The 21,010-nt window shown below is 40.8% G+C and overlaps 1 protein-coding gene across 1 annotated transcript in view; it reads right to left on the minus strand.

Moving 5' to 3' along the window:
* tenm1 (teneurin transmembrane protein 1) overlaps positions 1 to 21,010 on the minus strand; it is a 900,581-nt gene that overhangs the window by 215,693 nt on the left and 663,878 nt on the right. The window contains 2 exon segments of the mRNA XM_051935222.1: positions 4,764 to 4,964; positions 19,107 to 19,301. Of these exon segments, the coding sequence (XP_051791182.1) occupies positions 4,764 to 4,964; positions 19,107 to 19,301 (396 nt within the window).

Here is a 21,010-nt window from a genome sequence, read left to right on the forward strand (position 1 = left end):
TTATCACGTCCACTTGCAACTCATTTTGCACCCTGGTTAAAGGACACTGCGGCCGTAGATCTTATATGCTTTTCCTCTTTTTTAAATAAAAAGAATCATGGACTCATTGATGCCTGCAGCGGTGTAGCTGTTCCCTTCCTTAAACATATCCAAAAATTTTACCTTTTCTGCAATCATTTGCATCTTCTGTTGGCGCTTGGACACGGCCCCTGAAGCAGTAGCACGTTAATGCTGAATGAGTGAGTTGAGACTTCCTGGTTAATGCAACACTCCGTCGCTGAGCCAATCAGCAGCACACAGGAACTTAACTGCGTGCTCTGATTGGGTAGCTTCTCAGCTATCTGCCAATAGCATCTCTTGTATGAAATCAACTGGGCAAACCAACTTAGGAAGCAAGTACCAGAAGTAAAAAGACCCATTGTCCGCAGAAACCCGCGAAGCAGCGAAAAATCCGCGTTACATATTTAGATATGCTTACATATAAAATCCGCGAAGTCGTGAATCCGCGAAAAGTGACCGCGAAGTAGCGAGGGATTACTGTATATATATATATATATATATATATATATATATATATAAAATCCCTATGTGCGTCCAGGTGTCTGTGTGTGGGTGTCTTCTGATGAAGTGTGCATGCGCGGGGCACGGTGCGATGCGCGATATTACTGTCAGAGAAAGTTAGAGGTGTTTTACGGAAATACAAACCAGTATTACTGCGAGAGGAAATTAAATGTACACAATACAGTGACACATATTACAGCCACATACAAGCCAGTATTACTGTCAGAGGAGATTAAAGGCATATTACCGACGCGCACGCCTGTATTACTGCCAGAGAAAATTAAAGGTATATTACGGACGTACAAGCCAGCGGACGTACAAGACGGTATCCTTCAATAAGGGCGCGCACAGGCATCCTTTAATAAGGGAGCGAACAAAAAGGCGAGCCTCAAAAGGGCGACCTCAATTGGGTGCAGCGAATAAAGGCGCGCTCAATTGAGGTCGCCTTTTTGAAGCTCGCCTTTTTGTGCGCGCCCTTATTGAATAGAGCCGTACAAGACAGTATTACTGTCACAGAAAATTAAAGACACACAATACACGGTGGCAGCCCACGAAGAACGGTCAGCTCAGCAAGTAAACATCAACAAAAGAAAGGCTGAAAGAAAGAAAAATACGAAAAAGAATGAGGTCAAAGTCCCCTGCCATTTAATATAGACTGTTCCTACTAATGTTTATGCACTACTGTTCTAGCGCCCGTTATTGTAATGGGCTAAATGACTAGTATATATATATATATATATATATATATATATATATATATATATATATATATATATATATATATATATATATATATATATATATATATATACATACAGTGGAACCTTGGGTCACGACCGTAATTCGTTCCAAAACTCTGGTCGCAACCCGATTTGGTCGTGACCTGAAGTAATTTCTCCCGTAGGATTGTATGTAAATACAATTAATCCGTTCCGGACCGTACGAGCTGTATGTAAATATATATACGCTCGCTCGCACTTTCTCTCTCTTTCTCGCTCACTCGCGCTCTCTCTCGTGTGCTCGCTGCACAGGGAATGCACAGGGAGAGACTGAACACATGCGGAAATCATTAGCGCGTACGAACCAGAAGGGAAACTGGCTTGTTTGTCACCCGAGTGTGTGGTCGTGAACAGATGCAAAGGGTTGGCAAACTTTTTGGTTGTAATCCAATTTGTACATGGTCCGTGATGTTTGTGACCTGAGGTTCCACTGTATATATAAATTTATATATATATGTGTGTATATATATATATATATAAAGAATACTCAGCCAGGTTAACCAGCATACAGTACATGCATCTGTTTATAGCAAATTAGGCCACAGAACATTTCAAAATAATAGTCACCTTAAATGACACATTACAAATTCCTTCTTTATGTGGCATTTAGAAGGTACAATGTTGCAGGCTAACAGAAAACATGCATTTCAGTTTAGAAGGGGTATGCATTCTTTCAAGGAAGTTACAGGCTGTTATTAACACTATTTAATTAAAATATTTAAAAAATATTGTATTGCTAGCATTTTAAACTGTTTGTTGCTATAACACACACACACACTTAGTGGAACTTTGATATGGACAATATCTTACCTTCACCCTCGGACATCTGCTGAGCCAACAACACAGCTTTTTATGTATTCTCTCTTTTCCACATAATTTATAATAACCAGCTTCTTCTGTGCATTGTGCACCTTTGTAAATTCAAGGCTGTTGTTTGGCTTCAACCATAGGAATACATTGCTCCTACACTTCTGCATTTTCATTGGCTCCCTGTTAAATGTCCATTGCAATATATGATTGTTTAACTCATCTTTAAGCCTTTTAATTTTTTCATCCCTATGTATCTTTGCAGACTCTTTAGGTAATACATGCTGTCTCATTAGTTGTATTCTTCATTCAATCTATTGTGTGGCTCTATGTCTAGACTTTGCTCCTTGGGCTACAAGGTATTTAGTTTTGCTGTCTTTAATCTCTGAAAAAAGCTGCCTTTTAAGAATATGTCACATTACAAGCTTTTCCAATAATTTTCAGCCATAGACTTCATTTACATAATCTTAGAGAGTTAGAGGCAGTTGGTGGTGTGCTCCCACGACGGCAGTAGTGTAATATGATGTGCCCACCAGCAGCTCATTCCAACTAGTCCATAACTCTCTTTGATAAAATCAAACAGGTTTCAAACACGTACGCATGGGAGGCAGCTAAAGGGCCTGAATGAGAGTAATCCCACACCAGACCAGGGGGTGGTGTTGTGCACTGACTCCTTATCTCACTTCTCTGCAGATCAGTTACGGAAAATTCTGCTTGGCCCTGATGACGTCACTTCCAGTTCAGGGCCTAACAGCGTCACTTCCAGTTCTGGGCCCACTGATGACGTCACTTCCGGCCCTGGTCCTGATGACACCACTTCGAGTTCCGGCCCCCTTGATGATGTCAGTTTCCCTGCTTGGCTTTAAAACCACCATTTTGACCATCTTAAATCAGTTCTGTTGTGGACTCTAATCTGTAATACATTTATTCAGCCAATTTTGCAGCCAGGAAACCAATATACAGATGGCTGCCCCAAACTTTTTTGTGTCTCTTTGTCAAGTTTATGACGCAGGTTTGATTTTGTTCTCAAACATAGGGGTGGTCTCTGTGTGTATGAGAGCTGACAACCAGCTCATCAAAAGTACAAAGTATATAATGCAGCAATGAGAAATAAGGAATGTGGGTGTTTTGGACCTTGCAAACAGCAGAGAAGCTTCTCTGTCTGATAGCTAATGTTTTTATGTGCCACGACAGATGGAAAAAGAGAACAGGGCCAAGACTGCGCATGAAATCGTCATACCTGTTAACACTTTAAACAGCGCTGGTATGGAGGATTATTTCAGACAAAATTAAAAATATGCAAATAATGACAAAAGTACTGTGAAATGTGACAATAAATAAAGAAAAAGAGCATGAAAGGTGAGCGTAAATAAATATGTGTAAATGTGTGACAGAATATTAGCTTTTTTGCTTATTTATTTAATTTTGTCCATAATATTCCTTTAAACACAACCTAACATGCAACTTGAATTTAAAACTGTCACTTTCACTTGTCAAAGCTAAGAGGATGGACTCTAGTGAGTGCTGGATTTTAATTGGTGAATTGACTGTATATTGGACTTAAAACTTCACTCATCTAATGTGGCGTTTACACCAGACCCTTCAGATGCAGGCCCCTAATGATGAATTTGGAGTTCCTTGAATTAAATTTGCCGCTTCCACAGTAATTCTGGGAAACATTTTCTTGCACTTTTAGTCGATGTGCGTAATCACAACCTTTGAGTATTCACATGAGCTACAGGATTTTCAAGAACAGCAAACAACACACACCAAGACATGATCAGATCTAATTGTGTTGCAACATTAGTGGATCTGACAAAAGGTGAATATAATAAAACTCTGTATGTTTATAAAAATTTTATATTACCTGAGGCCTGCTAAAGTAGTGGTGTGCTTGCAATGTGACTATTTCTAAAAGAAAAGGGACCATTTGTTGCAAACAAATCATTTGATTAGTTAAAATAGATATCACCATAATATCAAGAGGACCAATGTGAAGGCTCTCCTGGTTTGTGGGTGAGTTTTGGTGTCAGCAATAATAATTTATTTTTCCATATAACTCTTTTCAGAGAGCATTTACAAGGGATGCTGTATCACTAGAAGCAAACCTGTTAAAAATATAGAGTGGGAAATTATTTGCAGAGAGACTAAGCACATTGAAAACATGCTGCTCACATCAAATACTTGAATGAAATAGGAAAGAGGGATAACAATGCAGTCATGTGCATTGAGTAGAAGACCCTAACAAAGATGGTGACCCCAGAAAAAAATCTTGTTGTGTTTTTCAACAAGCATAAAAATACTAAAAGTTACAATTTATTTGCCATGTTTAGCTCTTTTAATATTTAGCCTAAGGTAGAGTTAAGAAGCAGAACATAAAAATCAATTTAAGATCAATACCATAATCCCCTTGTGTACAGTAATGTAAAGGCGGGTGCTGTAAAACACCCCAACCACTTTTACTTGAAATGCAGCATGTTGTAAAATACAATGCCAAGTGGGCAATAGTGATAAGATGAGACCTGATCAAATTCTTGGTTGTAGAAGCTACTTTGAGAATATACATCACTGTCACTGTGCATGTTGATGAGACACAGCAAGGCATTAGATACTCACCAATAGAGCAGTCTGGCCCGGTCCAGCTGGGGTCACAGGTGCAAGTGCCCGTCTCTGTGAGGTAGGCTCCGTGTCCTGAGCACTGTTCTTGGCAGGCAGGCAGTGCATTTTCACATGTCACTCCACCCCATCCAGCGGTGCAATGGCACTGGCCCAGCACGCACACGCCATGTCCAGAACACGTAGGGTCCAGGCAGTCCTCTAGGGAACAGAAGACAAAATGAAGCCTTGTTTTAGCACTTCCAACGTTTATATATGAGCTCTAGAAGACCTGCTTGAATATGGCCTACTTTCAAACTGAGACAGATGCTTTCCGAAATGAACTCTGCGAGTCTGCTTACTGCAGTGACAACAGCTGCTGCCAGTGGTAACCCAGCAACTTTTCAAAGAGTTTTCACATCTGGTTGCTCGAGGCTTGGCAGAAAACACCCTCCTCTAAGGTCTTTGTAGCCATTCAGGAGCTCTGGGGACCTCAGAGCGACTTCTGAACTGCTTGCATCACTAAACACAAGTAAAGCGTGTGGGAGAACTAATAAAAATCCACAGTACAGATTAGAGAGAATTAGAATTTTAGATGTCTGTTATATTATTTTGTGAATAGTGAGTTTTGCTACCTAGTTACATTGAAAAACATTTTTTCCTGCTTCATTCTTTTTTACTCTGAACCAGTTTGGAAATGACAGAGTGGCTTCTCTTACTCATGGCCTTTTCAACACCATGCATTCGTTTATTAAAAGAGATTTGTCTTTGATACCGCAAACACCGTGACAACTTCTTGGGCTGCCAAGTCCAGTAAGGGCGTCAGAAACCACAGGTTCAGTGTTGGGCACAGGTCTGTTAGAAGATCTTGAAATCTGGGCTCTGTTCTGCACAGTAGACATTTCAAATCATTCAGTAAATGCTAAGTGGATGGAAGTAGCATCCTGCCAAAAACAGCGGAATGCGAGAAAAAGGTGAACAACTGTTCTGTAACACTTTATTAAAATTAGCAAAGGAAATTTCATAAAGGTGTTCACTAAATACTTCAAATACTAGAAATAAAAAAATGTAGTATTTGAAAAAAAAAATTCTTTAATAAAAATGTTGACATTAAAATGGCTTAATAATAACACAGCACAATTCCAAGTTAAGGTGTTTTTGTGTCTGTCATTCACCACCTGGTCATAAGGAATTCTCTTGGACTTTTTTTTTTACTATGTTTCAGGTGACAAAACAGTAAAATGTTCTTATGACTCTATTATATGCACACACTGACTGACCCATCTGTGCTATGCAGGACCCATTTATGTACCTGATACCTGTTTGAAAATATTAATAAAATGAATATTATTATTAAAAGTCAGGCATCTCAAAATTCTTTTAATCCAATATAGAGTCCCAGGGGACTAAAGTCTATTTCTGAATTCCTGGGAACAAGCAGAAAACAACCTAAATCCATGGCAGGACCTACTGACACACATACCAAATCTTACCTTCACACAGAACCAATCTTGTCTCACCAAAATAGCACTCCTTTGAGGTTGTGGGAGAAACACCCACTTAGACATGGGGAGATAATGCAAACTCCATACAGAAAAAGAAATAAGCACAGGATCTGAATACAGGATGCTGAATCCATGATTTACTTAGTATATTAATTCAGTTTGTGTGGAGTCTGTTTACTTACAAAAGTCTCACAAATTGCTCTTCCCAATAAAACTGAACTAATTACTTCTAAGGCACTTAACTCACACTGACTGATTCATCATACCGCCCATAAGGATGTCACTTTATTTATCTATCCCTCTTAAACAACTTTAAGGCCAAAGTGAAGCAGAGCCTGTCTCAGTAGGGTCAAATGCAAGCCAGCATCCTACCTTGGACATAGCACCATCACATTCACAAGTTTACTTCACAAATATGTGATTGACATGAAAGATGAAAACCTACAAAGACATTCTGTAGAGGGAATGTGTAACCTTTAAAGAGGCAGTGAGTGGTCTAGAATTAGTACCTCGCCATCTTTACTTCACTGTCATACCCCCATAATAAAATGAAGTATAGTTTTAATTGTATTTGTAATGATTTACAGATATGCCCCAGGAAAAACCTGTGGTCCAAACATGGAGATAGACAGGGAAAGCGCTTAAAGGGGCACAACAGTCTGACAGCCAGAAAGCTGACTTCATAAGGCAAAAGAGCTATTTATACAGTGTGTATGTATATATATATATATTGTCACGCTTGGGTCACAGATTGGCTTTTAAGTAAGCGGAGTACCGCGCGAGAGGTTTATCGTGCGTTATAGCGCAAGTAAGAAGGGTAAGGAGCAATGTGAAGGTAGAATGTCAGCTGCTTCAGGGGTATTCCCAGGGGCGTCTGTGTCCTCTAAGGGTGCGATCAGCGCTCCAGCTTACACCCCCCTCCTCAGTTTATTCACATTCTCGTGAATCAAGCGACTCTCTGTACCAGGTTCATACAGCCGTGATAATACGTCTGCGTTGACGTGCTCAGAGCCTGGTCGATGCTTTACAGTAAAACTGTAAGGTTGTAAGCCCAGAAACCATCTCATCAGACGAGAGTTTGTATCTTTCTGACAGTATAACCATTGAAGTGGAGCATGATCAGTTACCACAGTGAAATTTTGACCCCATAAGTAATAACGAAGCGCTTCGACGGCCCATCTAATCGCCAAGCATTCCTTCTCAATTGTCGAATAATTGCGCTCCATAGGAAGTTATTTCCTACTCAAATATGTGATAGGGTACTCTTCTCCATCAAAAATCTGTGACAGGACTGCGCCTACATCAAACTCACATGCGTCCGTTTGTAAGACAAAATCCTTTGAGAAATCGGGATTCCGCAGAACCGGATAAGTAGACAAAGCAGTTTTCAAATCACAGAAGGAACGCTCACAAATTGCTGTCCATAAAATAGGGCGGTTTCTCCTGCCTCTAGTAAGTTCTGAAAGAGGAGCAGACCTATGTGCAAAATTAGGGATGAACCTTCTGTAGTAACCAGCAAGCCCCAGAAAGGCGTGTATCTGTTTCTGTGTTTTTGGTCACGGGTAAGCAAGCATCTCTTCCACTTTCCTTAACTGTGGCCAAAGTAAACCCCTGCCCATAGAATAACCTAAGTAATGAGTCTCAGACATACCCAGTTTACATTTCTTTGGGTTAGCAGTAAAGCCAGCCTGTCTCAAGCTTTCAAGAACAGCTTGAAGTTGCTCTAAATGCAAAAGTCCTCACAGGTGGCGCAGTGGTAGTGCTGCTGCTTTGCAGTAAGGAGACTGTGGAAGATTGTGGGTTTGCTTCCCGGTTCCTCCCTGTGTGGATAGCGCTTTGAGTACTGAGAAAAGCGCTATATAAATGTAATGAATATTTATTATTTGCCAATTATTGCTGAAAATCATGACATCATCAAGGTACGCCCCGGAATATTCAGAATGAGGACGCAGGATCTGATCCATCATACGCTGGAAAGTTAGAGGTGCCCCAAGAAGACCAAACGGGAGTGTTGTAAATTAATAAAGTCCGTCAGGAGTCGCGAATGCTGTTTTCTCACAACTGCCAGCCTCCAGAGGCACCTGCCAATAACCCTTCGTGAGATCTAGCGTGGAGATATAGCTTGCCTGACCCAGTTTTTCCAACAGCTTGTCAACACGGGGCATCGGATAAGCATCAAATTTAGAGACCTTATTCAAGCACCTGAAATCAATACAGAAGCGAACCGAACCGTCTTGCTTTGGGACTAATACGACCGGGCTGCACCAGTCACTTTTACTTTCACGTATTACACCTAATGCCAGCATCTTCTTGACTTCTTCACACACAATATTTTGTCGTGCTTCTGGAATCCGATAGGGCTGCATCTGTGCGCGAACATCGGGTTCAGTAGTGATTTTATGTTCTGCAAGGTTAGTCTTGCCTGGCAAGTCTGAAAAGACATCAGTGTTTCGTTCGATCAAAGATGACAATTCTGTCTTCTGTGAGTCAGTCAAATCATTACCATTGGCAACATCGGTCTGAAAAACAGCAGCCAAGGAAGTGTAAACCCCTTGTCGGTCATGCCATTCTTTCAAGAGATTAATGTGTAAAATCTGCAATGGTTTGCGCCGGCCTGGTATTCTAACCTTGTAATTTACTGGACCCATACGCTCCTCAATAATGGCGGGGCCCTGCCATTTAGCTAGGAATTTGTGCGGGTCAGACGGAACCAGTACCAAAACATGATCATCAGGTTTGAATTCACGGAGCTTACTGTGCCTATCGTAAAGACGTTTCTGAGTTTCCTGCTCACTTTTTGATGCTCCACAGCAATAGAAGAAAGCTTAGAAATTCTATCCCGCACAGAACTTTGGCTACAGCGGAGGAGATGGCCTTTTTCAAAGCAGCCACCTCTGGATATCGTGTTGCATAGTCAACCAACACCAGCAAATATCAGTACCCATTTTTAGTCTTAGGTAAAGGGCCTAGAATATCTAATCCCACCCTATGAAAGGGGATTTCCAAAATAGGCATAGGACAAAGGGGAGCCCAAGGAGGCTTATAAGAAAAGGCAACCGTCTTTTTCTAGAAAGTGTGGAGTTTTCAAGCCCCCGGTATCATGCTCTTGGTAATAAGAGTCATTGGCAGAGCGAGCCTGTTTAAATGCATATTCTAATGAGCTATCAGTATGCTGCAAGCGCACAAAATCTGACTGCTCGCTAGTACTCGGTTTGTGATCGGAGGCATTTGTAATCTGAGAAGATGTAGATGGGCCTGCCTGCCACTCTGGGAAATTGGGGGGGGTGTCTCCCTCAGTCTCGCTGGAGAGATCGGGTTCAATATCTAATTGGGGCTCTAGATTATCCCCGACCGCCACTAGTTCTCCTTCTTCTTCCCCCCCACTAAGCTCAACAGATGACTCAATGACCGGTGCCCGACATTTATTAATTAGTTTAGGAAAAAGGGCATTCCTTCTTCCTATGAGTAATGGCCAGGGGCAGGAGTCCGAAATGGCAGACCAAACTTTAAAGTGGCGACCCTTATAAGTCAAAGGAAGAAGCAATGTCTGATTGTCTTTAACATCACCATGTACACAACGTATCTTTACAGTCTCAGTGTCACTAAGGCATCTGTCATCAAGACAGTCCCATATGACAACACAAAGGTCACTGCCCGAGTCCAATAATGCTGAGATCTCTCGGTTCACCAACTTCACTGAGATTAACAAGCCATCTTTTTTATCCAGAGAATAGGGAATATTTGAGCAACAAACCTCGGCCAATCCAATTTTCATTGATTGAGCTGGAGACAAGCGACATTCTCTCGCCAAGTGACCGGGTTGATCACACAGGAAACAACTTCGGTCAGCTCCACTGCTGAAATATCCCCTGCGTCGTCCACGGCCTCCACGGCCTGCTCCTGTCTCCCCAGATATGGGCACATTCCCCAGAGGCCTTCCTGACCCCATTCGATTTTCAGGTCCTGCAGCTTGTCTTTGCTCTAGTCATTGATCAAAGCGATGAGAATGTCCTGGACGTTCGTTCGTAGGTCCAAAATCCACCGCTCTTTCTCCAAGTGGTCTGAGAACCTTCCAATCGTCTGGACATAATCGATAATGATTCCACATCATGACGCAAAAATTCATCTTGAAGAACTGCAGGTATCCCAGCCAGTAATATATTCATGACAACTTTCTCCACAATTTGCTCCACCACGTCTCCCTCAAACCAGAAATGCACTTTATGAATCAAATCTTGAATTTGTGCACGTATGGGACCGTCCATGTTTAGGTTCCAGTCGTTAAGTGCAAAACCTTTTGCCAAAAAAATCAGTCTTACGTAAAACAATTTGTTGCTTCAGTAAATTATAATTGCTGAGCTTATCGCGAGGCACATTCCTTAAGGACAGTAGAGCATCCCCAGTCAAAAAAGGTGTGATGATAACGGCCCAGTGTCGTTTGTCCCATCCTAATAAAGTCGCCACTTGCTCAAAGGCTAAAAGGAACATCTCTGGGTCATCAGATGGACCCATCTTTGTCAGCACATTCTTAGAATTTTCAGGAAGCGGAGGCAAAGGGATGTACTGTTGACGGTTATGAACTGGGACATTCAGATCAGGGATAGGGGGCAGGTCATCATCTGGATCGTAAGGAAGTGGAACATTCTGAGCGATTTGAAATAACTCCTCGGCATCCATCTGTGCAACCACTCCTGGTACCACTTGTCACGCTTGGGTCACAGATTTGCACAGAGACACAGGAGGTTGTAGAAAAAAAGGAACTTTATTCAAAGCACTGCAAACAAACATTTGTCTCTTTTCAAAAGTTTAAACGTGCTCCATGACAAGTCAGAGATGACAGTTCCACCAGGAGCAGAGAATGTCAGAGAGAGAGAGACAGAGAGAGAGAAGAAAAACTATCAATTCCAAAACTGACAGGCGCTGTACAAGGCTTTTAAGTAAGCGGAGTACCGCGCGAGAGGTTTATTGCGCGTTATAGCGCAAGTAAGAAGGGTAAGGAGCAATGTGAAGGTAGACTGTCAGCTGTTTCAGGGGTTTTCCCAGGGGCGTCTGTGTCTTCTGAGGGTGCGATCAGTGCTCCAGCTTACAATATATATCTGTTCAAAATAATTAAGGGAACACTTAAATCACACATCGGATCTCAGGGAATGAAATATTCAAAAGGAAACTCCTTACTGAGTAATTCATTAAGAATAGAATGTTGTAAAAGCAGTCAATGGAAACCAAATTCATCAACCCACTGAGGGCTGGATTCAACATCACACTGAAAATTAAAGTCAAAAATTGAAATCAGAGGCTGATTCAACTTGCATGAATTTCATCACGACCACTCATAATGAGACTCAGTAGTTTGTATGACCCCCTCATACCTGTATGCACTCCAGGCAACATTTGGGCATGCTCCTGTTTCATCTGGGCATGGTCCTGATTAGACGCCAGATAGTGGCCTGGGGGATCTTCTTCCAGACCTGGATCAGAGCATCAGCAAGCTTCTGAACAGTCTGCAGTGCTACTTGGCGGCATTGGATGCACCGAAACATAACGTCCCAGAGATTCTCAACTGAGCTCAGGTCCAGGAAATGTGCGAGCCAGTCAATGGCATCAATACCTTTGTCATCCAGGAACTGCTTACATACTAGAGCAACATGAGGTCAGGCATTGTCCTGAACTAGGAGGAACCCTGAGCCCACTGCACCACCATAAGGTCATTCTGGTACCTAATAGCAATCAGGGTACCTTTGCCTAGCATGTGGAGGTCTATATGACCATCCAAGGACATGCCTCCCCACACCATCACTGCCCCACCTCAAAACTGGTCATGCTGGATGATGTTGCAGGCTGCATAATGTTCGCCACTTTGTCTCCAGACTCTTTCATGTTTGGCACATGTGCTCAGTGTGAACCTGCTCTCATCTTTGAAAAAAATGGGCACTAAAGGTGGACCTGCTAATTGGTATTCTTGGTGGTATTCTTGGTGAATGTGAATGGCTATGAGTACAGATCCCACTAGAGGATGTTGGGTCCTCATGCCACCCTCATGCAGTCTGTTTCTGACAGTTTGGTCAGATCCCTGCACACCAGTAGCCAGCTGGAGGTCATTTTGTAGGGCTCTGGCAGTGCTCCTCCTGTTCCTCCTTGCACAAAGGAGCAGATAGCGGAACTGTTGCTGAGCTGATGCCCTGTCTAGCTCTCCTCATGTAACAACCTCTCTCCTGGTATCTATTCCATGCTCTTGATACTGAGATTGGTGACACAGCAAACCTTCTTGCAATGGCATGTATGGATGTGCCATCCTAGAAATGAATCGCCCGCAGGTTCAGCCTAATGCTACCAGTAGTGACAAAGACACTAGCAAACTGCAAAAGTAGAGAAAAATCAGTCAGGAAAGATAAGGAGAGAGCAATTGTCTGTGGCCATCATCAAAGCCATTCCCTTTCTGGGGGGTGTCTTGTTGTTGCCTCTCCAGTGCATCTGTTGTCACGTCATTTGCACCATAGCAAATGAAGTTGACTCACAATCACCTATCTTTCCTAACTGGGCCGATTGACATCCCTGAAGCTTAATTGACTTGGTGTTAGAATGTGATGAGTAAGGGTTCCCTTAATTTTTTTCTAGCTGCAGAGCAGAAAAATAAGCAAAACAACCTGCTAAGCAAAAGTTCATTTGGATATTTGGGCATAATGGCACCGACGAGGGCAGCCACAGTTCTTTGGTCACCTCTTCCCACAGATACTGTTGCTGCATCCGTAATGCATAAGGTACAGTCCTTAATGGTGTGCTCTTGTTATTTACTAAATAGAGGCTTTGGTGCATGGACATAATGTTTTATGTAGAAAATAAAATGTTGCCTTCTGTCCATTAGCACTTTAAATGTCTGTCTAGGTGCAGTGTAATTACCTAGCATAACTTCGTAATTACTTTTATTAGCCTAGTGGGTAAAACAAAAGAGGTAGCCAACAGTGAAATAATGCATTGGTATGGGTGCTTAACATGTAAAAAACTGAGCAACAGTACTGTAATTTGGTGACAAACATTGGCATGTAAAACTGAATCTAACCTATCTATCCATTATTAGGACTGCTTAACATATTCCTGTGTTACAAAAATTGGAGTACAATCCACAAGCACTGGGTACAAGGCAGGAATCATCCCAAGATGAGGCATCAGAGCAAAGTAGAGCTGAGAAAAACTCAACACCTCGACTTCCTCAAATGTCTGAGGAAAGTCCAGTTCCTCTATTATTTCTCACAAATTTCTGCAGCTGCACACTAGCGTTCAACCTCAAAGGCTACACAAAATCCTGGTATGTTGCCTGCTCAGCTTAACTTCATAAGGCACTGCAGAGGGTGGTGAAGGTAGCACAGAATATAATTCAGGACACATACTGTACAACACTTGTGGCCTTTGAAAGGGAAACAGCATTACTGAAGGCCTTAGTCATCCTAAACAGTCACTTGTCTTACTCTGACCTTCTAGAAAAAGGCACAGGACCATTAGTACTTGCACCAGCAGATTCAGGGACAGTTTCTATCCTAAGATCTAAGGCATGGGTGTTGAACTCCAGGCCTGGGGGGCCACAGTGGCTGCAGGGTTTCGTTTTAACCCTTTTCCTAATCAGTAACCAGTTTTCACTGCTAATTACCTTCTTTTCCCTTCATTTTAATAGCCCTGTTTTTAAGGATTCACTCCTCTCAATTAATTATTTTCTTCATTAAATGGCAGCAAACAGAAATGAGACGTGAAACGAGACAACAGATGACCAGCTAAACTGGGGTTTCAAACTCCAGCCAATTTCACTCCAACCAGTTTCTTAATGAGAAGCCAATTCTTGCTGTTAATTAAACAAGTTACTTAATTCTACGGCTTGCTACTGCACTCATTCTGCTACAGCAGACATTAACCAAACTGTTCATTTTTCTGTTTCTGATTATTGACTTGAGAAATCAACCTTACCGAGACCTTCACCTTTCTTTATGTTCAGATAATGTGGTTAGCTGGTCACCTGTTTGCTTATTTTGTGTCTCATTATTGTTTGGTTGCTATTTAAGGAAATAGAAAGAACTAAGGGGTCTGAGTCTATTAATTAAAGTAATTAATTTAAAACTAAGGCAAAAGAAGTTAATTAGCAGCAAAAACAGGTCACTAAGTAAGAAGGTGGTTAGAATGAAAACCTGCAGCCATTGTGGCCATCCTGGACCGGAGTTCAACACCCCTGATCTAAGGTTACTGAACAGCCAATAAAAATAAGATTATAACATTAAAAACACTATATAACACTTCGATCGGGATGGTTAATGGTGTTGTTCCCGGTCGGCAGGCTATTGCAGAAGAACAACAGAAGGAGACTCCCTCACAAAACCATGTATTCCTCAAACACTTCTGGGGGAAATCTGTGAGTATGAGTTGGATGAAACTCAACCTGGGAGTTGTGGAGAAGAAAATAAAAGAGAAAAGTATCATTGCTGTTTCACAAAAAAGGACGAGAACTGATTAAAAAGAAGTCATACAAAAGTTATTTGTTTGATAAAAGAATTTATTTTGACCTGGGACTGTGCTTGTATAAATTGTGTCGATCCTTTGATGCACTCCCTAGTGGCCATAGTATGTGTGTGTGTCTATCTATCTATCGATCGATCGATCGATCGATCGATCGATCGATCTATCTATCTATCTATCTATCTATCTATCTATCTATCTATCTATCTATCTATCTATCTATCTATCTATCTATCTATCTATATGTGTGTGTGGGTGTGTGTATGTGTGTAGGAAGTGGGGATCTGTGACACTGTTTTAAATAATGAAAAAAAAATGCTTTGGAATCAAGAACTCCCAATCCAAGATGGCTAGTTAAATAAAATGCACCTGACAGGCATGTGCTTGTTGTATAAAGAATGAAAAATAATGAAAAAATGCTGAATTGATGATGAAGCGAAATTGAGATGCTACACTTAGACAGACACGCTGTGCCTGTCCACATATCCGACTGTTCTATTCAAAGTGATGTACTGTATATATCTGAATAGGCCTGTATACCCAAATGGATGCATCTCTACCAATGTACAGTATATATGTGCACAGATGTATTCAAACCAATGTAAATATCCAAACCAATGTATTTCAACCTATATATATATGTAAACCAATGTATCTGAACCAATATATTTATACAGTATCTGAAGCAATTTATATATTTATGAACCAATCTTTTTTTTTCCTGAATGGCCGCTCATAATTTATAAGTACATATATATGTCTTTATATATAAATTGTAATAAGGAGGAAAAAAAGGGAGATGATGAAGGGTTGGGGACCTGTTAAATGCAGAAAAGTATGAGTGGGGAAAAAAGTCCTAAACAACATGGCTTGTCTGGTCTTGCTTTCTCCTAGGCTTTCTTTTAGTCAGTCTCTCTTGACTTTGGTTATGAATGAACACTAATTTTAGGCACTTTTGTTCACTAAATGGCATTTTGAGATGAAGAAGCAGGACCTCCGAGACAGACCCGGAAGCAACATCAGTGGGCTTTGTCGTTTGGCCTGTTGTTTGAGAAGAAGAGGCAGCTAGCAATTGCATTTTCAAAGTCAGGTAAATTACCTCCAAATTGTTGCATGGATGCTCCTGATTTGCTTGTGTGTGACAAGATATACATATAAGAGATTCAAGTTCTCCACAAGGCTAATTTTACTCTTTATTATATTTATAACAGACAAAATAAAATAACATTTATAGGTCAGTTTTTATGTTATTTCAACCTAACAGCAGACAGCTGTTCCACACTTGCAGGTTTACAACATTAGCACTGTCTTTGACGAAGTTGGAAAATTCTTGTGATGAAGAATAAACTGCTTATATTCCTCATCTTTTGTCAGTAATCATTGTACTTTTTGATTAGACTTATTCCTCTTTCAGCTGTGTTGTTCACTACCAATCATGCATGCTGACAGTTTACAACATTCCCTATTCTGGTGCTTTCTTCAAAAAAGAAAGGGACCTTTTTTTTGCTTTTTCCATAAGGACATCAAATAAGGATGTTGCTATTTCTGTTACCAGATCTTCCAACTGCAAATGTTCAGGTTCATTTGGCAGTTTAAGACATTGAGGAATGTCTGGTAACAATGGCCGGTGCAGTCTTTGCCTCACCTTTTCCTTTGTTTCTGTTGAGACTCTGGTATAAAAGACGGGTAAAACAGAAACCCCTACTTAGTACTAGAATGTTCTTAAAACTCCTAGGTAATACTAGAATGTTCTAGAAATTTCAACTTAATACTAGGATGTTCTGGGAACTCCACCTTAGCACTAGAATGTTCATTGTTAAGAACCCTGTGCAGAGTACATACACAGCAACAATACAAATTAAATGTTCAGAATGGAGCAACCACTTAATATTTCATAAACCAGGTAAGCAAGCTATACCTAATTGACAGTCTTGTGAAGAAATGACTCTATACGTCAGTTCTTTGGAGTTTTTTATGGAGCATCCTAATCTATCTATCTATCTATCTATCTATCTATCTATCTATCTATCTATCTATCTATCTATCTATCTATCTATCTATCTATCTATCTATCTATCTATCTATCTATCTATCTATCTATCTATCTATCTATCTATCTATACCAGTAACAGCACACTACACGGTAACATGCAGTGAATACACTTGACTTGACCATTCTTAGTTTTTCTACTCTTTCTCTGTATGTTTAGATTTCATTTGCTCAGAGGTTGATGCGCTTACTGCTTCCTGAGCAGTTCTTCTTTTCTCCACCCTAGCGGCCCGCTTCTTCTCTTCTTTCGTCTGTATTTTTTTGCATTAAAACTGATTAAGTCAGTGTTTGTGTTGCACTTACTTAGTACGTTTTTCTTAATTTTTCACTTAAGCTGGCACTCAAGTCTTCAATCTGCCTCAAGAATGATTTAAGATATGAAGATGTAGGGGAGTGATGGCGAAGGTGGTAGGGATGAGAATGGTGCCCGTAACATATGCGTGCCATGGCCGCCCTGCTGGCCACTGCCGAGAGTTGATTCTACAATGAAATAAAATAAAAATAAAAAGAGGAATAACCTTGGAGGTCAATTGTCACCCCAAAAGTGAATAGTAGACATCACGTAGTATATGTGTACCAAATTTCAGGTCAATAGGTTAAATGGTTTGCGAGCCACAGGTGATTTAAAATCCTGGATAGACAAACGGACAGCAACAGTAGCGTATTATATATATTATGGGGTGCCAAACAGGCAAGTACAATGATTTTCTGAATATATTTTGCCTCAGGTGCTGACATCCAAAGTTCGATCCCAATATGGGGGAAACAAAGGTGCGTACACCTGATGAGCTCCAATTAGGGTGAAACATATGTTGTGTCCTCTTTGTATTACTTGGCAGGTACTCTATAACATGTCTATGATCTGAGAGGGTGTGGCGGCTGTTTAACGACTGGCTGACCAAACACGAGCATTACCTGGTAGGTGAGCACCCAAATAATCTAATTGTATTTATTATACAGTATATAAACAAATACTAACAAACATATATTGTAAATAATTGTTTGTATGTAGGTTGCATGATATTGTATGTGCATCTTTTTTGCTATTGTATTTTTGTTGTGCTCTGAGGAGACATACAGTACAAGTAAGAATTTCACTGTACTATGTACAAGTGACAATATGTGTGAACTTGAACACAGGGTCAGCAGTTGAATTTTACATAGACAGTTTCAAGCCAGAATTCAAAGAGAGGACTTGGAGGCAGGAGCACTAAACAGTGTATCCCTGTGCCTAGTCATTAGGATATGTGTAGTAGCCACTTTACTAAGTTACTTGTTAAGTTCACTTGGACAATGACTAATTAAGTTATAATTATATAAGTAATTAGAAAGTGATTTATAAGTAGTTACAGATGCACCATGTAAAATTTAATTGGGCATTCTCTTTCACTCCATACTAAGCAGCTTCTGGCACCCACAGCTGCAGCTGCACTTACCTCACACTGTTCTTGGTCCCTGTCCAGTGTGCTGTATAACATCTTATTATCCCAGGGTTGATTGCAATGTAGCATACTCTTCTAAATGGGTAGGTAATCATCTTAACTGCTCTTGGGCTAGTTGGTTACTTATTCTGGGAATTATTTTAGGCTCATAGTAAGATGGTTACCTTTTTGGTAAATGGCTAAATGTATATTGTCACATAAGTGGATAAACTGATGACTATTGCAAAAAAAAGGAGATTCTTACATCTAATTTGTTGCTTCCTGAAGTGCAAAACTATTCACACCCAAAATTGTTGAGGCTTCATTTATTGAAACGTCCACCTTAATTTGGGGAAATCCTTTTATTAGAAGTGCAACTTACCCATTTCTCCATTTACTGAAGATCAACCAGACCTCCAGTCTTCAGATACACTCCCCTAACCAGATGGCTACAAATCACATATTCTTGTTACCCTTTGTCTTCTCCCAGGCTTATTTAGAACATATACACTCCTAAATCCCCATAAAAAGAGAGCCCAGAAACAGAATATCTTGTGCTTGAAATCATGTTACCAGTTTGTAAGCTTAAGGTGGATGTTTGACTTATGAAATAATACAATTAAGGGAATGAAAACATCTTAAAGAGAAAAGTGAAATGAGATCCCGTCAGGACGGACATCAATTCTATAAAAGTAGTCCTTGCTGCAATAATGCACTGTAAAGAATAACAATGCAGCTAGTTAAATGGCTAGGATTGTAATGTAGCTAGTTAGTAGTGATGTAGCTGCCATGCTGATCAATGGCCCACTGAAGGTGCACATCTGAGGTGTGTTTTTCTGAATGATGGGTAGTATGAAGGCAAGCAGAGGCCGAAGTGAGGGATTCTCCATACCTTGTTCACAGCTGTCTCCTTTATATCCAGCAATGCAGGCACAGACCCCTTTGATGCAGGTGCCGTGGTCATCACAGGTAGGATCAATGCACTGGTCTTCAGGAATGTCACACTCAGGACCCTTCCATCCAGTATGGCAGGTGCAGTGGCCTTTCTCATACTCTCCATTGCCATTGCACAGCACTGGGCAGGAATCTGTGAATGATAATTATTTCATAAGACTCTATTTCCCGAAACCATACAAAAGCCTGCCAATTCGATCCTTCATCTTGTGAAATTTAATGCTACTACCATTAACTGGCAATTTATTTAAGTAACAATCGAACTTCATTCAAGTGTGTTCTGGAGATTCCAAATCTGACATCCCCACTCACTCATTCTTCCTTTCGGAATTTCTCTGGAAAACAAGCATGAAGATTGATTTGGTCCAAGCCAGCTCTGCAAGATGCTCCCTGCTTTAGCAACACGCTTTCACACCAGAGCAGAACAAATCAGAAATGACTGTTTCAACACTCATCTCCACCAAACCATCACAGCAAATGTACTTGAAAAACTGACTCCCTATTAAAAAGAAAGACCTCTTGTTTGTGGGGGGACTAAATCACAAATTGCATGAAGCAACATGCAATGGAACTGTGGTGTTCCTTTTGCCTAGTGTATGCAGGCACACATTTGAGTTTGCAAAATGTGATTGCTTGATGTTTGACATTTTAAGCATTTCAGAGCTTAAAAAGCTAGCGGCAAGTTACAGAGCATCTGTTTAGAGTGGCTTCAGACTTAAAAATGGCAGTTGCTGGATTTCATTGCCTTGAAGATGTCAGATTACATGACTGAAAATCACAGGGGATTACAAATTACACGACTCTGTGACAATTTATCAGCATGGTTTTAAATTTCCAAAATATTGCAAGCTCCCTGTATTTTGACAGCCAATTATTGTACCTAGCAGCAGCTGTATAAACTTTTCCAGTTTTGGCCAATTAATCAGTCTTGGCCCTTTGCTTGCCTTTTTCCACTCTGTCGTTGTATGACAAACACGAAACATCAGACTGATGAGCACTCCTCTGATTATGTGGTCCAAAACACTCACTTTCCTACTACAGTTGTGGCTACATTGTACAGTATGTCTTATAAGTTCAGTTGAGTGCTCAGCAGTTGTCAGCTCTTGCACTCACACAAGCCTGACCCTACAACTTGAATTTTTGTTTGGTCAACTCGCACAGCAGTATGACTGAGTCACTGGGTACAGTATGTTAAACTACACAACTGGTAGTTATGGGAGCCCACCCTCACTGCCACTGACTCTCTAAGACTATGTAGAGATCATTAGAAACGTTGTGTAGTGTGATGGGAGCTTTAACAATGCCTTTCAAGCTGGAAGTATGTTACACAACTTCAAGTCAGGGGGAATGTCAAACCTTATGACTGAAGTTGCTGGATCTTCTCACCTTCAGTATGTCACATTATACAACTAGAAATCACAGGAGATGGCAAATTACAAGACCCCATGCAGACTTTTCAACACAGTTTCACATTTTCAAAATATTGTCTCATTCAATGAATGTGTGGCCTGACAGCTCTGGTGCCAGCATGAGGGACATAATTTTTTTTCCTTTTTCAATTTTTTGCTGCGAGAAACAACAGCTTTGTTAATGAAGGCAGGAGTCCAGCTAAAAGCAGACGTTGGTTGGGATAAACACCTGCAGTTACCCTGGACCATTACAACTGAACTTCAGAACCACTGAGTTTTGCCTTTTTTTATTCATTAGCACACAAATGAAGATGACACTGACATAGCAGCTCCACTTTAGCAGTCCCTATCATTCACTCCTTTGCCTGCACTGTTAGTCTGTATTGGGATACGATTAAAGGAGTAAACACCTTAGAAAATGCTGAAATAAAGC

This window comes from Erpetoichthys calabaricus, chromosome 12, assembly GCF_900747795.2.
Source record: "Erpetoichthys calabaricus chromosome 12, fErpCal1.3, whole genome shotgun sequence".
NCBI classification, from domain to species: domain Eukaryota; kingdom Metazoa; phylum Chordata; class Cladistia; order Polypteriformes; family Polypteridae; genus Erpetoichthys; species Erpetoichthys calabaricus.